At 36.4% G+C, this 15,508-nt stretch overlaps 1 protein-coding gene across 2 annotated transcripts in view; it reads right to left on the bottom strand.

The window, feature by feature from the left end:
* LOC107699823 (teneurin-4-like) overlaps positions 1 to 15,508 on the bottom strand; it is a 273,915-nt gene that overhangs the window by 194,698 nt on the left and 63,709 nt on the right. For both annotated transcript variants that reach the window (XM_016501217.1, XM_016501216.1), the window contains exon 2: positions 1,656 to 1,942. In XM_016501217.1, coding sequence (XP_016356703.1) covers positions 1,656 to 1,878 — 223 coding nt within the window. In that variant the 5' untranslated portion in view covers positions 1,879 to 1,942. The remainder of the gene's footprint in view (positions 1 to 1,655; positions 1,943 to 15,508) is intronic.

Here is a 15,508-nt window from a genome sequence, read left to right as displayed (position 1 = left end):
ATTACTGAAATAAATGAACTTTTCCACGACATTCTAATTTATTGAGATGCACCTGTATATGGAATATATTTATGTGATTTTTACTTCCAGAACTTGACTACTGCACTCTGATGCTAGCATCTACTCACACAAAACTATGGATCAAATATCTTAGTGAAAAGTTTTATTTTTGTTTTCTCTCTCTCTCTCTCTCTCTCTATATATATATATTTATTTATTTATTTATTTAAATTATTCGGCACTAAATTATTATTTATTTTTTTGACCAACAGAAAACTGCTTGGTTTGAAAGTGACTTCTGTGTGAGCTGCAGTACAAATATACAATGTCCCTTTTTTGCCTCTGATATTTTGCAGAAATTTCACTAATGTAACATTTACAGTATCATATAAGGGCAGCTTAAAAATGAAAATATACATTTTTAGTGTTTTGAGGTGCGTGTGATGTAAAACTCGTCACCTATTTCTGTTTTATTTCTTTATTTATTTTTTTTGTGTGGAAGTTGGTCCACAAGGTAGCAACACTGTTTCACACTCTAAAAAGAAAAAGAAATGGTGAGGACAACAAATTATTTGAAACACAACAACAAACATATGCTGCATTGACAAGCGATTACCCACAACTAGAAAGGCATTTTTATCGGTAACTTCTGGAGAGAAACTGCGCAAACTCTGGACAGGGATGAAACTTTTTAGTATGCATGTGTCCAACATTTGTGTGCACATACACTATCAAAAACTGAAAAGCCATGTGTTCGCTTGTACACATACGCTAAGCATCTAAGCATAAGCAAGTATATTTTGGGATTAACTGTGTAGCCTACCATTCAGAACAGCCTTTGGACTAAATGTGAAACTATGACGTCTTAAAACACTGTCAAGTAGACAGCTCATTAGGTTTTGATACTCATTACTATTATCACAACCGAACATCTTTTACAGAGCACCTGACCTCATATATGACATCAAATTACAGAGAACATGCAATATATGAAACTAGCCGATATGTAATCAACTTGGAAAGCCTAATGGGAAGTTTAGATTCAAAATGAAACACTCAAACCCACTTGAGTGTGCAAAAACTCCGTAAACATCACATTCAAAGTGCACTTGTGTCTGGTAAAGTCCAAAGGTACAAGAGAGAGGAAGCCTTTTAGATGAAGCTAACGGCAAATTATAGATTTATGCCCGAGAGTGAGCGCGATAATAGTTAGCGCGGCTGAGAGCAACTCTATGTTCACGCGAATCATTCGTGATCCAGCTTCATCTACAGAAGTGAGTATAACGGTTTTTTAATGAATCTTTGCAAATCGCCTTTCCTAGTAATGTGTTAATTAGCAAGTTTCACGATGAATGCGGCTAAAGTAAACAGTCCCTCAGAGAGCGGGTCGGAAGAGAGGGGCGGGGTCAGCAGAGCTCATTAACATTTAAAGGAAAATGCTACAAAACGGCTTGCTCTGAAAAGAGCCGTTTTTGACAGGGTAAAAAAGGTGTTTTTTACACTACCATTGAGAAATTTTAACCAAACTATGTTACAGACTTTTCATTAAGACCCTAAAAATCATATCAACTTGTGGAAAATTGGCATCCGATGACCCCTTTAAAATGCACTTTTTTACCAAGAAGATCCGACATGTGAAATCTAGTACCACTCACCTTGCCTGCTGAACTCATCGGCTTCATGGTGCACCACGTCTTTGACTCGGCTGCCATAGGTCAATCTGGAGTCCTGGTCAAAAGCTTTGAGGGTCTCGCTAGAGCTGTAGGACTTAGGGTTGAGCTTGCCGTCCTCGCTGTCAGCTGAGGAGCTGGTGTACCGGCGCTCCGTGTCCCGCCTGGAGGTCAAGGAGCGGTAGGGTCTGCGTTCTTTCACTTCCATGGCAACCTTGTCTCTTGTCTTAACATCAAAGGGAGGGAAAGAAGCCAGTTCAGTCCGTATGATTCTGCAAGAAGACACAGATGGGGACAAAAAGACTTGGCTAGCATGAATACCGCTTTTTGTAATCTGTTCTTTACAGATAAACCTACAATTAAAACTTAATCATCACTACTGTTCAAAAGTCTGGGATCTGTAGTTTTCTAAAGTTTTTGAAAGAAGTCTCTTATGCTCACCAAGGCTGCATTATTATTACAATTTGAAGTTTTCTATGTTAATATATTTTAAAATGTGATTTATTCCTGTGATGCAAAGCTGAATTTTCAGCAGCCAATATTTATAGTCTTCATGTCACATGATCCTTCCGAAATCATTCTAATATGCTGATTTGGTGTTCAAGAAACATTTCTTATTATTATTATTATTATTATCGATGTTGAAAACAGTTGTGCTTTTTTCAATATTCTTTGATAAACAGAAAGTTTTTACTGTCACTTTTGATTAATTTAATGCAACCTTGCTGAATACAAGTATTAATTTCTTAAAAACAATCCTACTGACCCCAAACTTTTGAATGGCAGTGTAATCAGAAATCTTCTTAAAAATAATATAATTAATTTAATAAAATTATAATAAAATATTGGCAACATAAAAATACAAAAGAGCACTTGTTATTCACATTTAATCATATCTCTTTATAGGATTTGACTACCTGGCTATTTTAGTGTGCCACTCTGCACGACAGGCAGCTGAGAGAAGCTGTCTTTTTTGTGACAAGACCCTAAAGGAGCTAAAAAGCTAAAACAGAAGCTTTCTACTCTTACAGAAAAACCATGTTTCACACAAAATAATGATCTTTAAAAAAGCATCATATGACCCCTTTAACATGTGAAGTTCATATGGTTTTTACAATCCTTTAAAATAGTTCTTCCAGCCGGCGTGGCATTGTGCAGCACTGCAGCATCTCGAAAAACAGGATCCATTTTGATAAAATACAGCACAAAAAATCTTGTGGCAGTAAACTTTACGACTCGAATCCCCTCCCTCTGTTTTTAACATGCCTCTGAGATAAATGTTGCACTTAACAGCAGATTTTTAAGTGGCAGGTGTCTTTCTGTTTGGTCTGCGGTTTATATAGCGAGTCAACGCCCAATGCAACAATACACCCTTATGAGTACTTGCAAGAGTATCAAATAGCAGCAACTGAGACTCTGATAAAAAGGGTTACAAAAAATTACAATCCGGTCATTATTTATTCACCCTCATGTTCTTCCAAACCTGCATGACTTTCTTGGAGCACAACAGCAGATGTTTGGCAGAATGTTCAAGCTGGTCTTATCCATACAACAAAAATGGTCTGTGATTTACACTATCAAGCCCAAAAAATAAATTAAATCAAAGAATAACATTCCAAGCCAACGTTTTTTAATGACTGATTTTTTTTTCCTTACTTAAAGTTATTGCATGACTTCAGAAAACTTGGAATACAGTGCAACAGAGGCTCTTTTTATTCGCTGTGTCTTTTTTTGTAGCTAAACAGTGAGAATCACCACCTATTTGTGTTGTATGGAAAAGAGCAGCTTGGACATTCTGCAAAATATCTCCTATTGCATTCTATGGAACAAATAAATTCTCAAGGGAATGAAATGATATGAAGGTAAATGCATTTTCGTTTTTTTGTTCCGTCATTCCTTTAACACACAAGGAAAATGAATCTACATCATCGTCTGCCTCATTAATATTCCAGCCTCATCCTAAAATCCTCATTACAAAGCAAACAGCATTGTGAAAAACATTAGACCTTCATAATGCAAGCTTGTATGCAATAATGCATGCATCTCTGTAACTAAATGACACTTTGTAGCATAGTGTTAAAAACAAAAGGGCCGCGTGGAGATAAATATATTGCTGTAGGCGCACAGTGCCACTGTGAGATCACGCAACCTGACATCAATGATTTTCCTCGGACAGGATATCGCGGAGGAGGTCTTAAACATGTCGATGTGGATTTATGAAGTTGATTAGAAGTTAGGTCATTGTTTTCTCTCAGGCTCACTTAAGATAGTGAGGTTGCCCTGCTTGATTCATTTAATTTCCTGGACTTCGGCTCAGATCCACATCAAGTGTTTCTGACAATACAAGGTTTACTATCTGTAATGGATTAAACCATAGGCCGCGCAGTCTTCAGACATTTTAGACCAGCATTTTATTTACTGCAGCTGCTGATAGAGCGTGCAATGTGGTGTTAAAAATAGAATAAACTATTTTAAAAAATAATCTTACGGAAATAATGAACACAGCTAGGACACATTTCATGTCAAAATAAAAAGAACAAATATTTTGAACAAACAAAATGAAGCATGTTTTCTGTATTGTAACATTATTGTTGACTATTTTCTTGTAAGTAAAAAAAAAACCTTTTTTTTTAAATATGAAGAACAATGATATATTGCTTATATTGTAAAGTATATTTGTAAAATAGTACTGTAAGCACTAACAATGTTAAGTTGTTGTATTTATAGTATGAGTATAGATCATGATATAATGATGAATTGAATCAAATATATCAATTTTATTTTAATAAAAAATATTTTTCATTTGTATTAAATTCATTTAATATTTGATGATAATAATTAATTTTAATTCATTCATTACAGTAATGACAATGAAATAACATTAATGACGATTATAGATGCACAGCAGTAATAAAAATAATGTAACCATTAAACACAGGGAGAAAAAAACTGCTTCAACAAAGTCTAACTTTTCTTATGGCAAAATATAATTTCTTAAATAGAATTGTAAGTACTCACAAAGGTATTTTGTTGTACTGGATTTAATTCTTGTTTTAATATAAATAAAAACTATTAAATTATTTAAAAAAAACACTGGGTTATGTACTACAGAATTGTTTTTTCAGATTACAGTAATTGTCATGCAAGTAATGTAGTAGTGAAAAAATGTGAATAAAAATGATATATTATTCAGTTATTAAAGTACAAGTATGGATAATGCTATAATGCTGAACTGGATTAAATATTTACATTTTATTTTCATTTAGAAAAATATTTTACGTTAGACAGGATGATTTTCATTAGTGTAATGTGAACATAAATTATCATTACAGTAATGACAATTATGTGGAAAAATGAATGTAATGTAATGTAAAAAATATGTATACTGTATATCAGTATATAGGCTAAATCATCTTATGCAAAAAAAAAAATTTTTCTTTGAACTTTGAGGTTTAATATGAGCCTTGATATTGCTTTGTGAGATTGACCTCAGTCTCTGTCTAAGCTGGTAAAAAAATCAAATAAATAAATAAATAAAAGAATCACAAGTCAACCCACGCATCAAAAATAGAAGGCTTAATCATAATGGAATTTGGTTCTACATCCTCTTAAAGCAAAAAACCCCCAACAGTATGAGTGGGACAATATGGCCGACTCACTCTCAGCATTTCCCAGCAGATAAGCTCTTTAAGACCACTGTAATATAAATGTGTTGCCCTCCCGCAATTATCCACAGTAAACTATATCTAACGCCCCCCTTAAACAGCCTCTTTATTGCCAAGCCCATTGTGGAGTCGGGGTCATCTTTTGTATGGACTGGCAGTTGAAAAGATGGCCGTGATTAATGACTTGGAGACCTCTGCTCCAGGACCTCCGCTGTAGACAAAAACTGCTTTTCTCCTAAAGACCTGCGAGAGCACTTCAGCTGCCGGGCCGGAATCTCCAAACCATTTGCTTTTAGGTTACTAATTTTTTAGCATTTAGAAAGAATCTTCTAGCTTATGCTAATTCATACAGAGACAAAGGAGCCTTTATGGCAGCACTTGAAGGGCTTTTGTTAAAGTGCATTGTCTTAATATCCAAAAGCCTCGCTTCAATTAAATCACCACGTAGTGTGGAGATTCTGCGCAAGTGCGCATATGCCGCGCTCCTGAATATCCGAGGTCCCGCGTGTTCAAGGGTGTACCTTTGGGGCCATGGGAACGCTTTCCGTCTTTTCAGCGAAGCAACAGCCGTCACTTACGCTTTGACAGCTGATGTCTAGTGCAAATACATATCTGTGAAAGGGAAGATGCGTTTGACTGACGTTTCTCTATGAAGAACTTCAAGAGCAAACTATTTTTGCTCTCTGTGTGTTTTTCTATGATAGTGTGTTAAGCTGTATGAATAATCAGGGGGGGAAAAGTCAGATACATCGGCTCCTATCTATGCAGGAGCCCTGTGGTGGGCAAAAAAAACACAAAACAAAACAAGATATGACTAAATAAAGCTGACAAAAAGCCTGATTTCTGTCCTTGGATTTGCTGAACTGGTGCTCAGAAAGTAAAGGGGACACGATATATAAGAAATAAATCAGACAAGTTTTTTCATGGTTATCTACTGTAGTTAATACACTTTTTATTTTTTTCCCTTTTTTTATTTACCAACGGCAAACTTTTTTATTTGTATTTTTGATTTAAAATGTATTAATGTTTTTGAAAGAAGTCAGCAAGGCTTCATTTATATAACAAATGAATATAATACAAAAATATAATAAAAACTAAAATATAATACAAATATATTGTGAAATATTATTACAATTTAAAATAACTTAAAATAAATGTAAATAAAACATATTTTTAATATTATATGAAAATGTACTTCATTGCTTGAGAATAATTTACTTGATTAACATAATAACGTTTTTACCGTCAATTTTGATCAGTTTAATGTGTCCTTGCTGAATGAAAGTATTAATCTTACTGCCCCCAAAGTTTGAATAGTAGTGTACAGTATATGTGTTCTAGATGCACACTGAAATTGAAAATGCAGTGCAGTGTGGCACAACAACAGCCAATCAGGACATATTTTATGTTTAATATGCAATTATGTGGAGCAGTAGGCGGGGCTACGCATAAAGCAATCAATATTCTGACAGGACACCTTATTAACCTGTGGTCCAGCTCTCTGAACTCATTCATTGATCAATTTGCTTTTTTTAGAAATTATATTTATGTATACTGTTAAAACTGCCAATCTTATATATTGATCTTGGCAGCTTTATTTTGTAAGCTGCAATTGAGCAAATAAAATTATATTCTGAAGTATTCAGTGGTTTAATGAAACGTTATTGAATTGTTTATCGAAAACGCTCTCTGTTGTTCAGGATTTGCTTTGTTTCCTTTGATTTCCCTTCATTTTAAACACAGCTGCAGCAAAGCACTCTGGGGAAAGTAGCAAATAGCATATCCACAAAACAATCTGCTGCTCAGGTATCAGTTTCCTTATACATTCAATGCTATCGATCAGTCTGTATTCGAAAAATATTCTTGCACACCCCAAGCCAAAAAAGTATAAAAAGATCATGTAAAAAACAACAACACGTATGAGTTATTTCCGATAAGGGAATTACGTGACATTCTGACACCTCAACATATGGATCAGAAAAACAATGCATGTTTGAACATCTGCTATGCAGAAAGTAGGGTCTTGGTTAAATGTCATTAAAGTCATCATGAAATAGCATTCAACATTGCTTTTCCTGCTGTAATAGGACATACAGTATTTCTAGTTTTAAAAGCATATTTACAAAGGTTTAGCAATGAAGGACTTGATTTTATCCATTGGGAATTGATGAAGGAGCCTTAAATGTGGGCGTTTTATGCCAGACAGGAGTCAGATGTCTAATTTTATTTATTTACTTATTTAACCAGGAAGGTCCCGTTGAGATACAATATCTCTTCTACCAGGGAGTCCTGGTCAAAATAGGCAGCAAAGGACAAATTTACAAAAAAATACACATCACAACACGATGAGCAAACATAAAACACAATTTTCTAAAAACAATAAAATCCTAGTCAGCTATTAAAACATGTACACTGTTCTATATAAACAGACTTTAAAATATTTTTAAACATAGTGTGGCTGGACGACCAAACGACAGACACAGTGGGTGTGGCGTCAGGCCTCGGAGAGGCTTTTATTAACAAAATAATATAACAAAGTGTCCAGAAAAGGGAATAAAGTGTCCAAAATAAACAGGGGATCTGGTGTCCTCGTCGTGTTGCGTGGTTAGTGAAGGTGGGGCAGTGGTCAGGAAGGAAGGGTCCAGGTAAGGAGCGGAGTCCGGCAGCCGCACGCGCTCCCCTCTCCAGTCCGGGCCGCGAGGGGCGGCGGCTTCTTCCAGCGGCTGCATCCTTCTCGCCTTGGCCCCGGCGTGTGAAGGGACTAGACGGCCCGGCATCCTAGCCCGACGGCCGTGTAACGGGTGCGGTTCTCGTCCGGACCGCGGGTCCGGTAGCTCACGACTCTGGCGGCACAGGAGTCCCTCTATGCACCCTTCCTGGACCCACGAGGACGCCAGCGTGCATGCACGGGGAAGAGACCGGTCTCCCGAGGAGAGGCGCGCTTGGCATTTAAACAGCGGTGGTGATGAGGCTCCATTCGGTTCAGGTGTGCCCCATCACACGCCACCAGCCCTGGCTATTTCAACGCCCCTCCTCCCTCACACACCCACTCATGTCGGGAGCTGGCGAAGGGTGGCGATTAAGGGACGGGGTGATGCTGATAATTAGGGGAAGGCAGCCGACTCGTCACATTCCCCCCCAAAGCGACATCCCCGTCATCAGGCCGCCGCCCACACGGGAGTGCTACCATCCTCAACCAGGCTCCAAGCGGTCGGAGTGGGCGGGGCGGGGATTCCTCTCCGGGCAGTTCTCCCTCTCGCACCGTGCCGGAACAGGGACAGAGAAACCGGGTTTTAGTCGACAGCCTCAACCAACCACAGGGTAAATGACAATGGAAGAAACGTCACTTACCCCTTTTGTGGCTGGGAGGCCGTCTCCGTCGTTCCTCCGTCCCAGTCCGGGTCTTCACTAGCTTTTGCGAGCGAGAGGGGATGACGTCATCAGGCGTTCCCCACTGTGCTGTCTAGGCTCTGCCTTGCCTGCATTCTCCCCAATGTGGCGGGACGACCAAACGACAGACACAGTGGGTGACAGCCCGGCATCCTGGCCCGACGGCCGTGTAACGGGTGCGGTTCTCATCCGGACCGCGGGTCCGGTAGCTCACGACTCTGGCAGCACGGGAGTCCCTCTATGCACCCTTCCTGGACCCACGAGGACACCAGCGTGCATGCACGGGGAAGAGACCGGTCTCCCGAGGAGAGGCGCGCTCGGCATTTAAACAGTGGCGGTGATGAGGCTCCATTCGGTTCAGGTGTGCCCCATCACACGCCGCCAGCCCTGGCTATTTCAGCGCCCCTCCTCTCTCACGGACCCACTCCTGTCGGGAGCCTGGCGAAGGGCGGCGATTAAGGGACGGGATGATGATGATAATTAGGGGGAGGCAGCCGACTCGTCACAATAGCAAGAGATGGTACAGATTCCATATGTAATGTACCTTGAAGTTCATTCCATACATACGGAGCATAATTAGAAAATGCAGAACGACCTATCTCTGTATGAAAAATCGGCATCTAAAGTAAGAGTTTATCTGTTGATCTGGTATTATTATTTGTGCAGTATGTCAACAAACTAGATATATACTGTGGTAATTTACCCACTAAAGCTTTTAAAATAAAAATTAACATGCTTTTTTTTTTCCTTAAGCACAAAGAAGTCCAATTTGTCATTTCATATAAATTACAGTGATGTGTGCAGACACTTGTACCAGTAACAAATCGTAAAGCAGCATGATAAACAAGACATGCATGCATATAAATCATATCACCATAGTCCAATACTGATAGAAGAGTACATTCTACTAAATGTTTTCGAGCAACAAAGGAGAAACTTTTTTTTAAACGAAAATAAAAACCTGAGGTTGGTCTCAATTTCTTTAAAAGACTATCTATATGAGAACTGATACCAGATACCAAGATATTTGTTTTTTAGAAATTATATTTATGTATACTGTTAAAACTGCCTTCAGTCTTATATACTGAACTTGGCAGCTTTATTTTGTAAGCTGCAACTGATCAAATATAACGATATTCTGAAGTATTCAGTGGTTTAATGAAATGTTATTGAATTGTTTATCGAAAACACTCTCTGTTGTTTAGGATTTGCTTTGTTTCCTTTGATTTCCCTTCATTTTAAACACAGCTGCATCAAAGCACTCTGGGGCACAAAGCACTTTGTAAGATGCAGCCCTTTTAATCTGTGTACCATTCAAAGTTTGAATCATAAAATCATTTAATGACAATCTGGACCGTGTAAAAATCATGTATTTAGTTTTTTTTAGCATTCAACACTAATTTTAAGTTACCAAAAGAAATCTGAAATGAATTAAAAGCATTCTGTAAAGAGTCCATTGCCACTTTATAGATGGAGCCATAGTGTAGGTGATAGTATCATCTGCATAAAAGTGTACATTTGCTGGCTCAACTCCTTTACCAAGTTAATTTATATAGATAGAAAATAAAATTGGCCCCAAAATTGATCCTTGAGGAACACCTCTCTTCACTATTAAAGGAGCAGAAACATAATTATAATATGATTATAATATGAGATAGATTATGTTGGTAATACCAAGGAACTTTGATTTATGGGTGTTTCTTCAACTTTGTGCACTTTTATGTTCCAAAGGTTGTTTTTTATTAAAACTAACACATTTTTGCTTTTTTTTATTTATTCATTTTAACATTAAGTTCACATTAAAACTTTTAAACATTTAAGAAGAGATAGAAAGAAATCAAGGTACAGTATATCACTTGTGAATGGAATGTTTTTGTTTAATATTTCCAAAAAAAGCTGTAACTACATTAAATGATGCAACAATTTTGAAAATTAACTGTCTATTTATGATATAAAATGACAAAGCAAGATGAAATATTTGATGATTTTATACCACAGATGTTTAAAATGTCATTTCCATTACAGTCATTTCACCACATAACATTATTAAATACAATATGACATTTGAGATGTGGTGGAAATGAGAAAATATTATTTAATAGTGTGTATTTATTATATATACAATGCTAGCTATGAAATTAGCCTCAACACAGCAAAGTAGTCTATGATTTTATACCAAATACATTTTAGAATGTCATAGTCATTTCCACCACAGAACACTATCAAACACAATATGTCATTGAGATGTGGTGGACGCAACACCGTGATGGGAATTTACTATCATGTACATGACATGATAAATGTCAGGTTTTTAAAATGTTTTTTTTGTTGTTAGTAAAAAGGAAATTAATACAATAATTTACTGCTCTCTAAACTAAAATGCACCAACCAGCGACCAGCTTAACATTAAAGAGCTAACGACTTTGAGGAAATAATTTTTTAAATGCATAATTTCCGATTTCCAATTTCTGACTTTATCAAATGATACAAAAAGTGTGGAATATTTAGGGTACATAAAATGCTAGCTATGAAATAAGCCTCAGCAGGACAAAGTAGTACATTTTTTACCAAAAATGTTTTGAATGTCATTTCCATCACAGAACACTATACATAATTTGAGATGTAATATAAATGACACTGTTGTGGGAAGTTTCATATCTTTCAAAGAATATTATTGTATACCATGTACAAAATGTTTTATGGTTTGTTAGTAAAAAGGAAACTGATACTATGGTGTATAATTTACTTCTCTCTAAAAATTCATATATGCATCAACCAGTATAGCAATTTAACATAAAAGAGCCCAAGACTCGGAGTATAGAGTCCCTACAGGGAGCAGGCAGGGCGGTACAAGGTCCCAGGCCTGCTGTGATATTATTCGAGCTCCATGTCCCGGACTGGTGGCTTATGGAGCCCTCCTACTATGGTTGAGATGAAAGGGTGCCATCTATATGCAAATGGTTTCGGCCTATTCTTGCTACAATTAGTGTGTGTGTGACAGTGTGAAAGTGAAGCTATTGAGTTCTGAATGCCAGCGTGGTCATCTATCTGTTGAACTGTTAGCACCTTGATTTGTCAACATTCTTAATACTCGCACAGCTCAACTGTTTTTGGTGATTAAATGGCACTGCATATAACATAGAAACCTTTCAGAGCATTACGCCAATCAATATGGTTTGCTGATCCAAAACACAGACACAAAAAAGAACATTTCCAGACTTGTTTGGCACAGCTGGCAGGATAATTTTGCAACTGATTCATGACACATGGGACAAAACGGGCTCCTGAATGAATGAATTAAGTTTTCTTTGCTGCTCAACATTTCTTATTATTATCAATGATGAAAACAGTCGTGCTGCTTAACATGTTTGTGAAAATTGTGATACTTTTTTCAGGATTCTTTGATGAATAGAAAGTATTAAAATATATATTTTTTTGAAAACAATATAAAAGTCTTTACTGTCGCTTTTGATGAATTTAATATTTAATACATCTTTTTTAATTTGTTAAATAAAATAAAAAAAATCTTACTGACCCCAAACTTTTAATGAAGTATAAGCAAGGAAGTATTTTTTTTTTTTTTAGATAAAAATTCATATATCCATTTTTTTTTTTTAATTACCTCTGGGAAGGTGTCGATAAAATTTCTCAAGAATTAAGAGTAGAATCTACAAGAAATAGTTGACCAAAAATGAAAATGTTGTTATTATTTACAAATACACAAAAGAAGATATTTTGAAGAATGCTGGTAACCAAACAGTTTTTGTTCCCCATTGACATCCATAGTATTTTATTTTACGTATTTTTTTTATATGGAAGTCAATGGGGACCAGCAACTGTTTGGTTACTAACATTCTTCAATATTTCTTCTTCTGTGTTTTTAGCATTAGAAAGAAACACATTTTTACAGGCATGGAACAACTTGAGAGTGAGTAAATGATGACAGAAGTTTCATTTTTGGGTGAACTATCCCTTTAAAGACTATTGTTTTGTCTTCTGTGGTTTGAATGAACTTCATCCATCACAGAGCAAGAAAGATCAGACAGAGAGAGCCAGCAGGTTTGCTCCCAGCTGAACCATTGGCACATGCTAATGCAGCAGGGGTCAGATCGATCAGGGAATTCCACCTGGGGAAAATAAATTTAAGAGGCTTATTTGAAATCAACCAGTGTTGTTCAGGGGGTCAATAACCACATGACATCGGTCATGAGTTTCTAAAAAAAAATGACCAAAGATCAAAAGCTTACTGAAGAACATTTAATTATTTACACGTTACAAAACAAGTCCAACAGAGCAACATTGGCTCAACCAATGTGAGTTTGGATGGTACAAAATCACACATTTTACCTTAAAGGATCTTCAGAAATATAAAGTTGGAAGAAAAACAAGACCGAGGATGTTCTTATCAAAGCCTACCTTGGAAATTCATGTTTTGGCATTTCACAAACTATAAAGAGAATAAATCAAGCTTAGACTACACTGATGTTCCACAGATATCCTTCATGCTAGTGCAAGTTAACACGCTTGTTTACAACCCCAGTTCAGTTTTTGAGGTCTTCCTACTCAACATCACTTACAGGCCAACAACAGCAGTGTTAGAGCCAGCGAGTAGGTTCACAATTGTGTCCCTGCAGGTTTTAAAGTGTGCTCAAAGCTGCAGGCGAGTACCCCTCACTCCTTTCGCAGAGCTTCATTCACATGCCTGTCCTGTGCTGAAAAGCCTGCTGGGTCAACAGAATGGTTTGCTTTCAATGGGCGAGAGTGAGAAGTTTATTGGCGCGGGGGCTGTTATTGATGTGTGCATGCATGTGCGTAAGAGACCATCTCCTTCTGGGATCAAAAAGGAACCCCACTAGCATTTAGAGCGGAATGTGTAAAAGCTTCAAGGTAAAGTGAAGTAGCCCAGGAATCTTCCATTTGCGAATCGTTGGGACGCGTAGGTTTCAGGGCGATGGGACATTAAGTTTGGTTCGGTAAATAACCAGCTTTCTGAAATGGGGTCGGGAGTTTAAATGCATTTATTCGCTTTCCGTGCAAACGGAACTCCCCGACCTTGACCAGGAGCTACGAAAATGGCTGAATGTCACTGTATCACAGCGATCATCAAAAACGTTGCTTTTCCATTAATAACGCAACAGTGAAAGACTCTAAATCATTTTCATGAGGTGACAAAGTCATAAAAACACCAGTGGAAGGGGATGTACATGGAAATGGAGAGAATTGGTCATTGCATAGGATTACATATAGTGTGTGTGTGTGTGTGTGTGTGTGTGTGTGTGTTAACACAACCTGAGAGATGCTCGAACATCATGGATCGCGTCTATAACATAGGAATTACATCATCTTGACTGGATCCTTGAAGAGCAAATGAGCCAAGAAGTGAATTAGGGGCAAAATGAGAGTGTGAGTGGATGAAATCAACCTTAGGTCTGGAAAAACAAAACTATTTTCTAAAGGAAATGCAAAGGGTTCTATTCAAAAACCCACCATGAATAAAGTGTTGGGCGGTTGCCAGTGTTCTTTTGCCGTTTCAAAGGTGTTCTCGTGCTGTCAGCATGTTAATAAGATTTCAATTACTTTTCAAATTGACCAACGCATGGATGTCTTTAAAGCTGTTTGTTTAAATTATGTTTAAAAACTTAGCAATAAATGTAACAATAAATAATACATTTATTAATCATATTTAAAAGCAACATCTGGACAACTTGTTTCTTTTTTTCGCAATTGTTACGCAAATAAAAATTAATTTTTAAAAATGAATTATGGAAGTTAATGTATTATTTTACTGTTATATTTAAGTAATATTTTTTAACATGAAGTAGATAAACAGTTTTAAATGTCAACTTGTCGATTTTACATTATTTATTTATTAAATTTTACATTAAATATGCACACACACACACACACACACACAGACAAATCATTCACAATAAAATCTGTAACAGGCATATAAAAAAACATGAATTTTAATTTCATGCCGACTTTAATTAAAACTTTTAAAAAATGTAAATAAAGCACGTCAAATTAGGCAATAAATGGATGTCTCTAAAGGTGTTTTATTTACCTGATGTTTAATTTAGTAATAATAAATTAATGAATCTTTTTTTAAGCAACAGTTGTCCTTTATTATTAGTAATATTGTTATTTGCAATTTTATGCAATTAAAAAAATGAATTACTGGAGTTATATAATGTGTTATTGTTTAACTAATGCTTGATTTAACTATCATTTTAAACCTGAATTAGACAAACTGTTTAATTAAACTACATTTTACAGTGCCCTTGTTACCATGCAATTATACATTTAAGTACTGAGTATTGTATAATATATATAGTAATAACAACATGTACATACTATAGGGTTAGGGTTAGGAATAGGGCTAGGTTTAGGAATCCTGCATACAATTAGTGTTCTGGGTGGTTGCTAGGTGGCCAAAGTCAAAAGTATGTTGGACTAGGAGTGCAACTTTTAAATAAAATAAATAAATCAATTGTCAATTGTATTAAAGTCACTATAAAACGTAAGTAGCGACAAATCTTTTCTTCAGTATTTTCTTCAGTAAGAAGACTAGCATACATTACCAGAGAGAAGCCTGTTGGGTTAGGGTTAGGAATAGGGCTAGGTTTAGGAATCCTGCATACAATTATTCATAATTTTACTATAATTACTATAGTAACTACATGTAACGTGTAACAAAGACGCTGCAAATTAAAGGAGTCATATGATGTTGCTAAAAGGAACATTATTTTGTGTATTTGGTGTAATGAAATGTGTTTATGCAGT

Source organism: Sinocyclocheilus anshuiensis, unplaced genomic scaffold, assembly GCF_001515605.1.
Source record: "Sinocyclocheilus anshuiensis isolate Anshui unplaced genomic scaffold, SAMN03320099.WGS_v1.1 scaffold194, whole genome shotgun sequence".
Classification (NCBI taxonomy): domain Eukaryota; kingdom Metazoa; phylum Chordata; class Actinopteri; order Cypriniformes; family Cyprinidae; genus Sinocyclocheilus; species Sinocyclocheilus anshuiensis.
The sequence above is the reverse complement of the archived record's forward strand: the minus strand, read 5'-3'. Positions and strand labels throughout refer to the sequence as shown.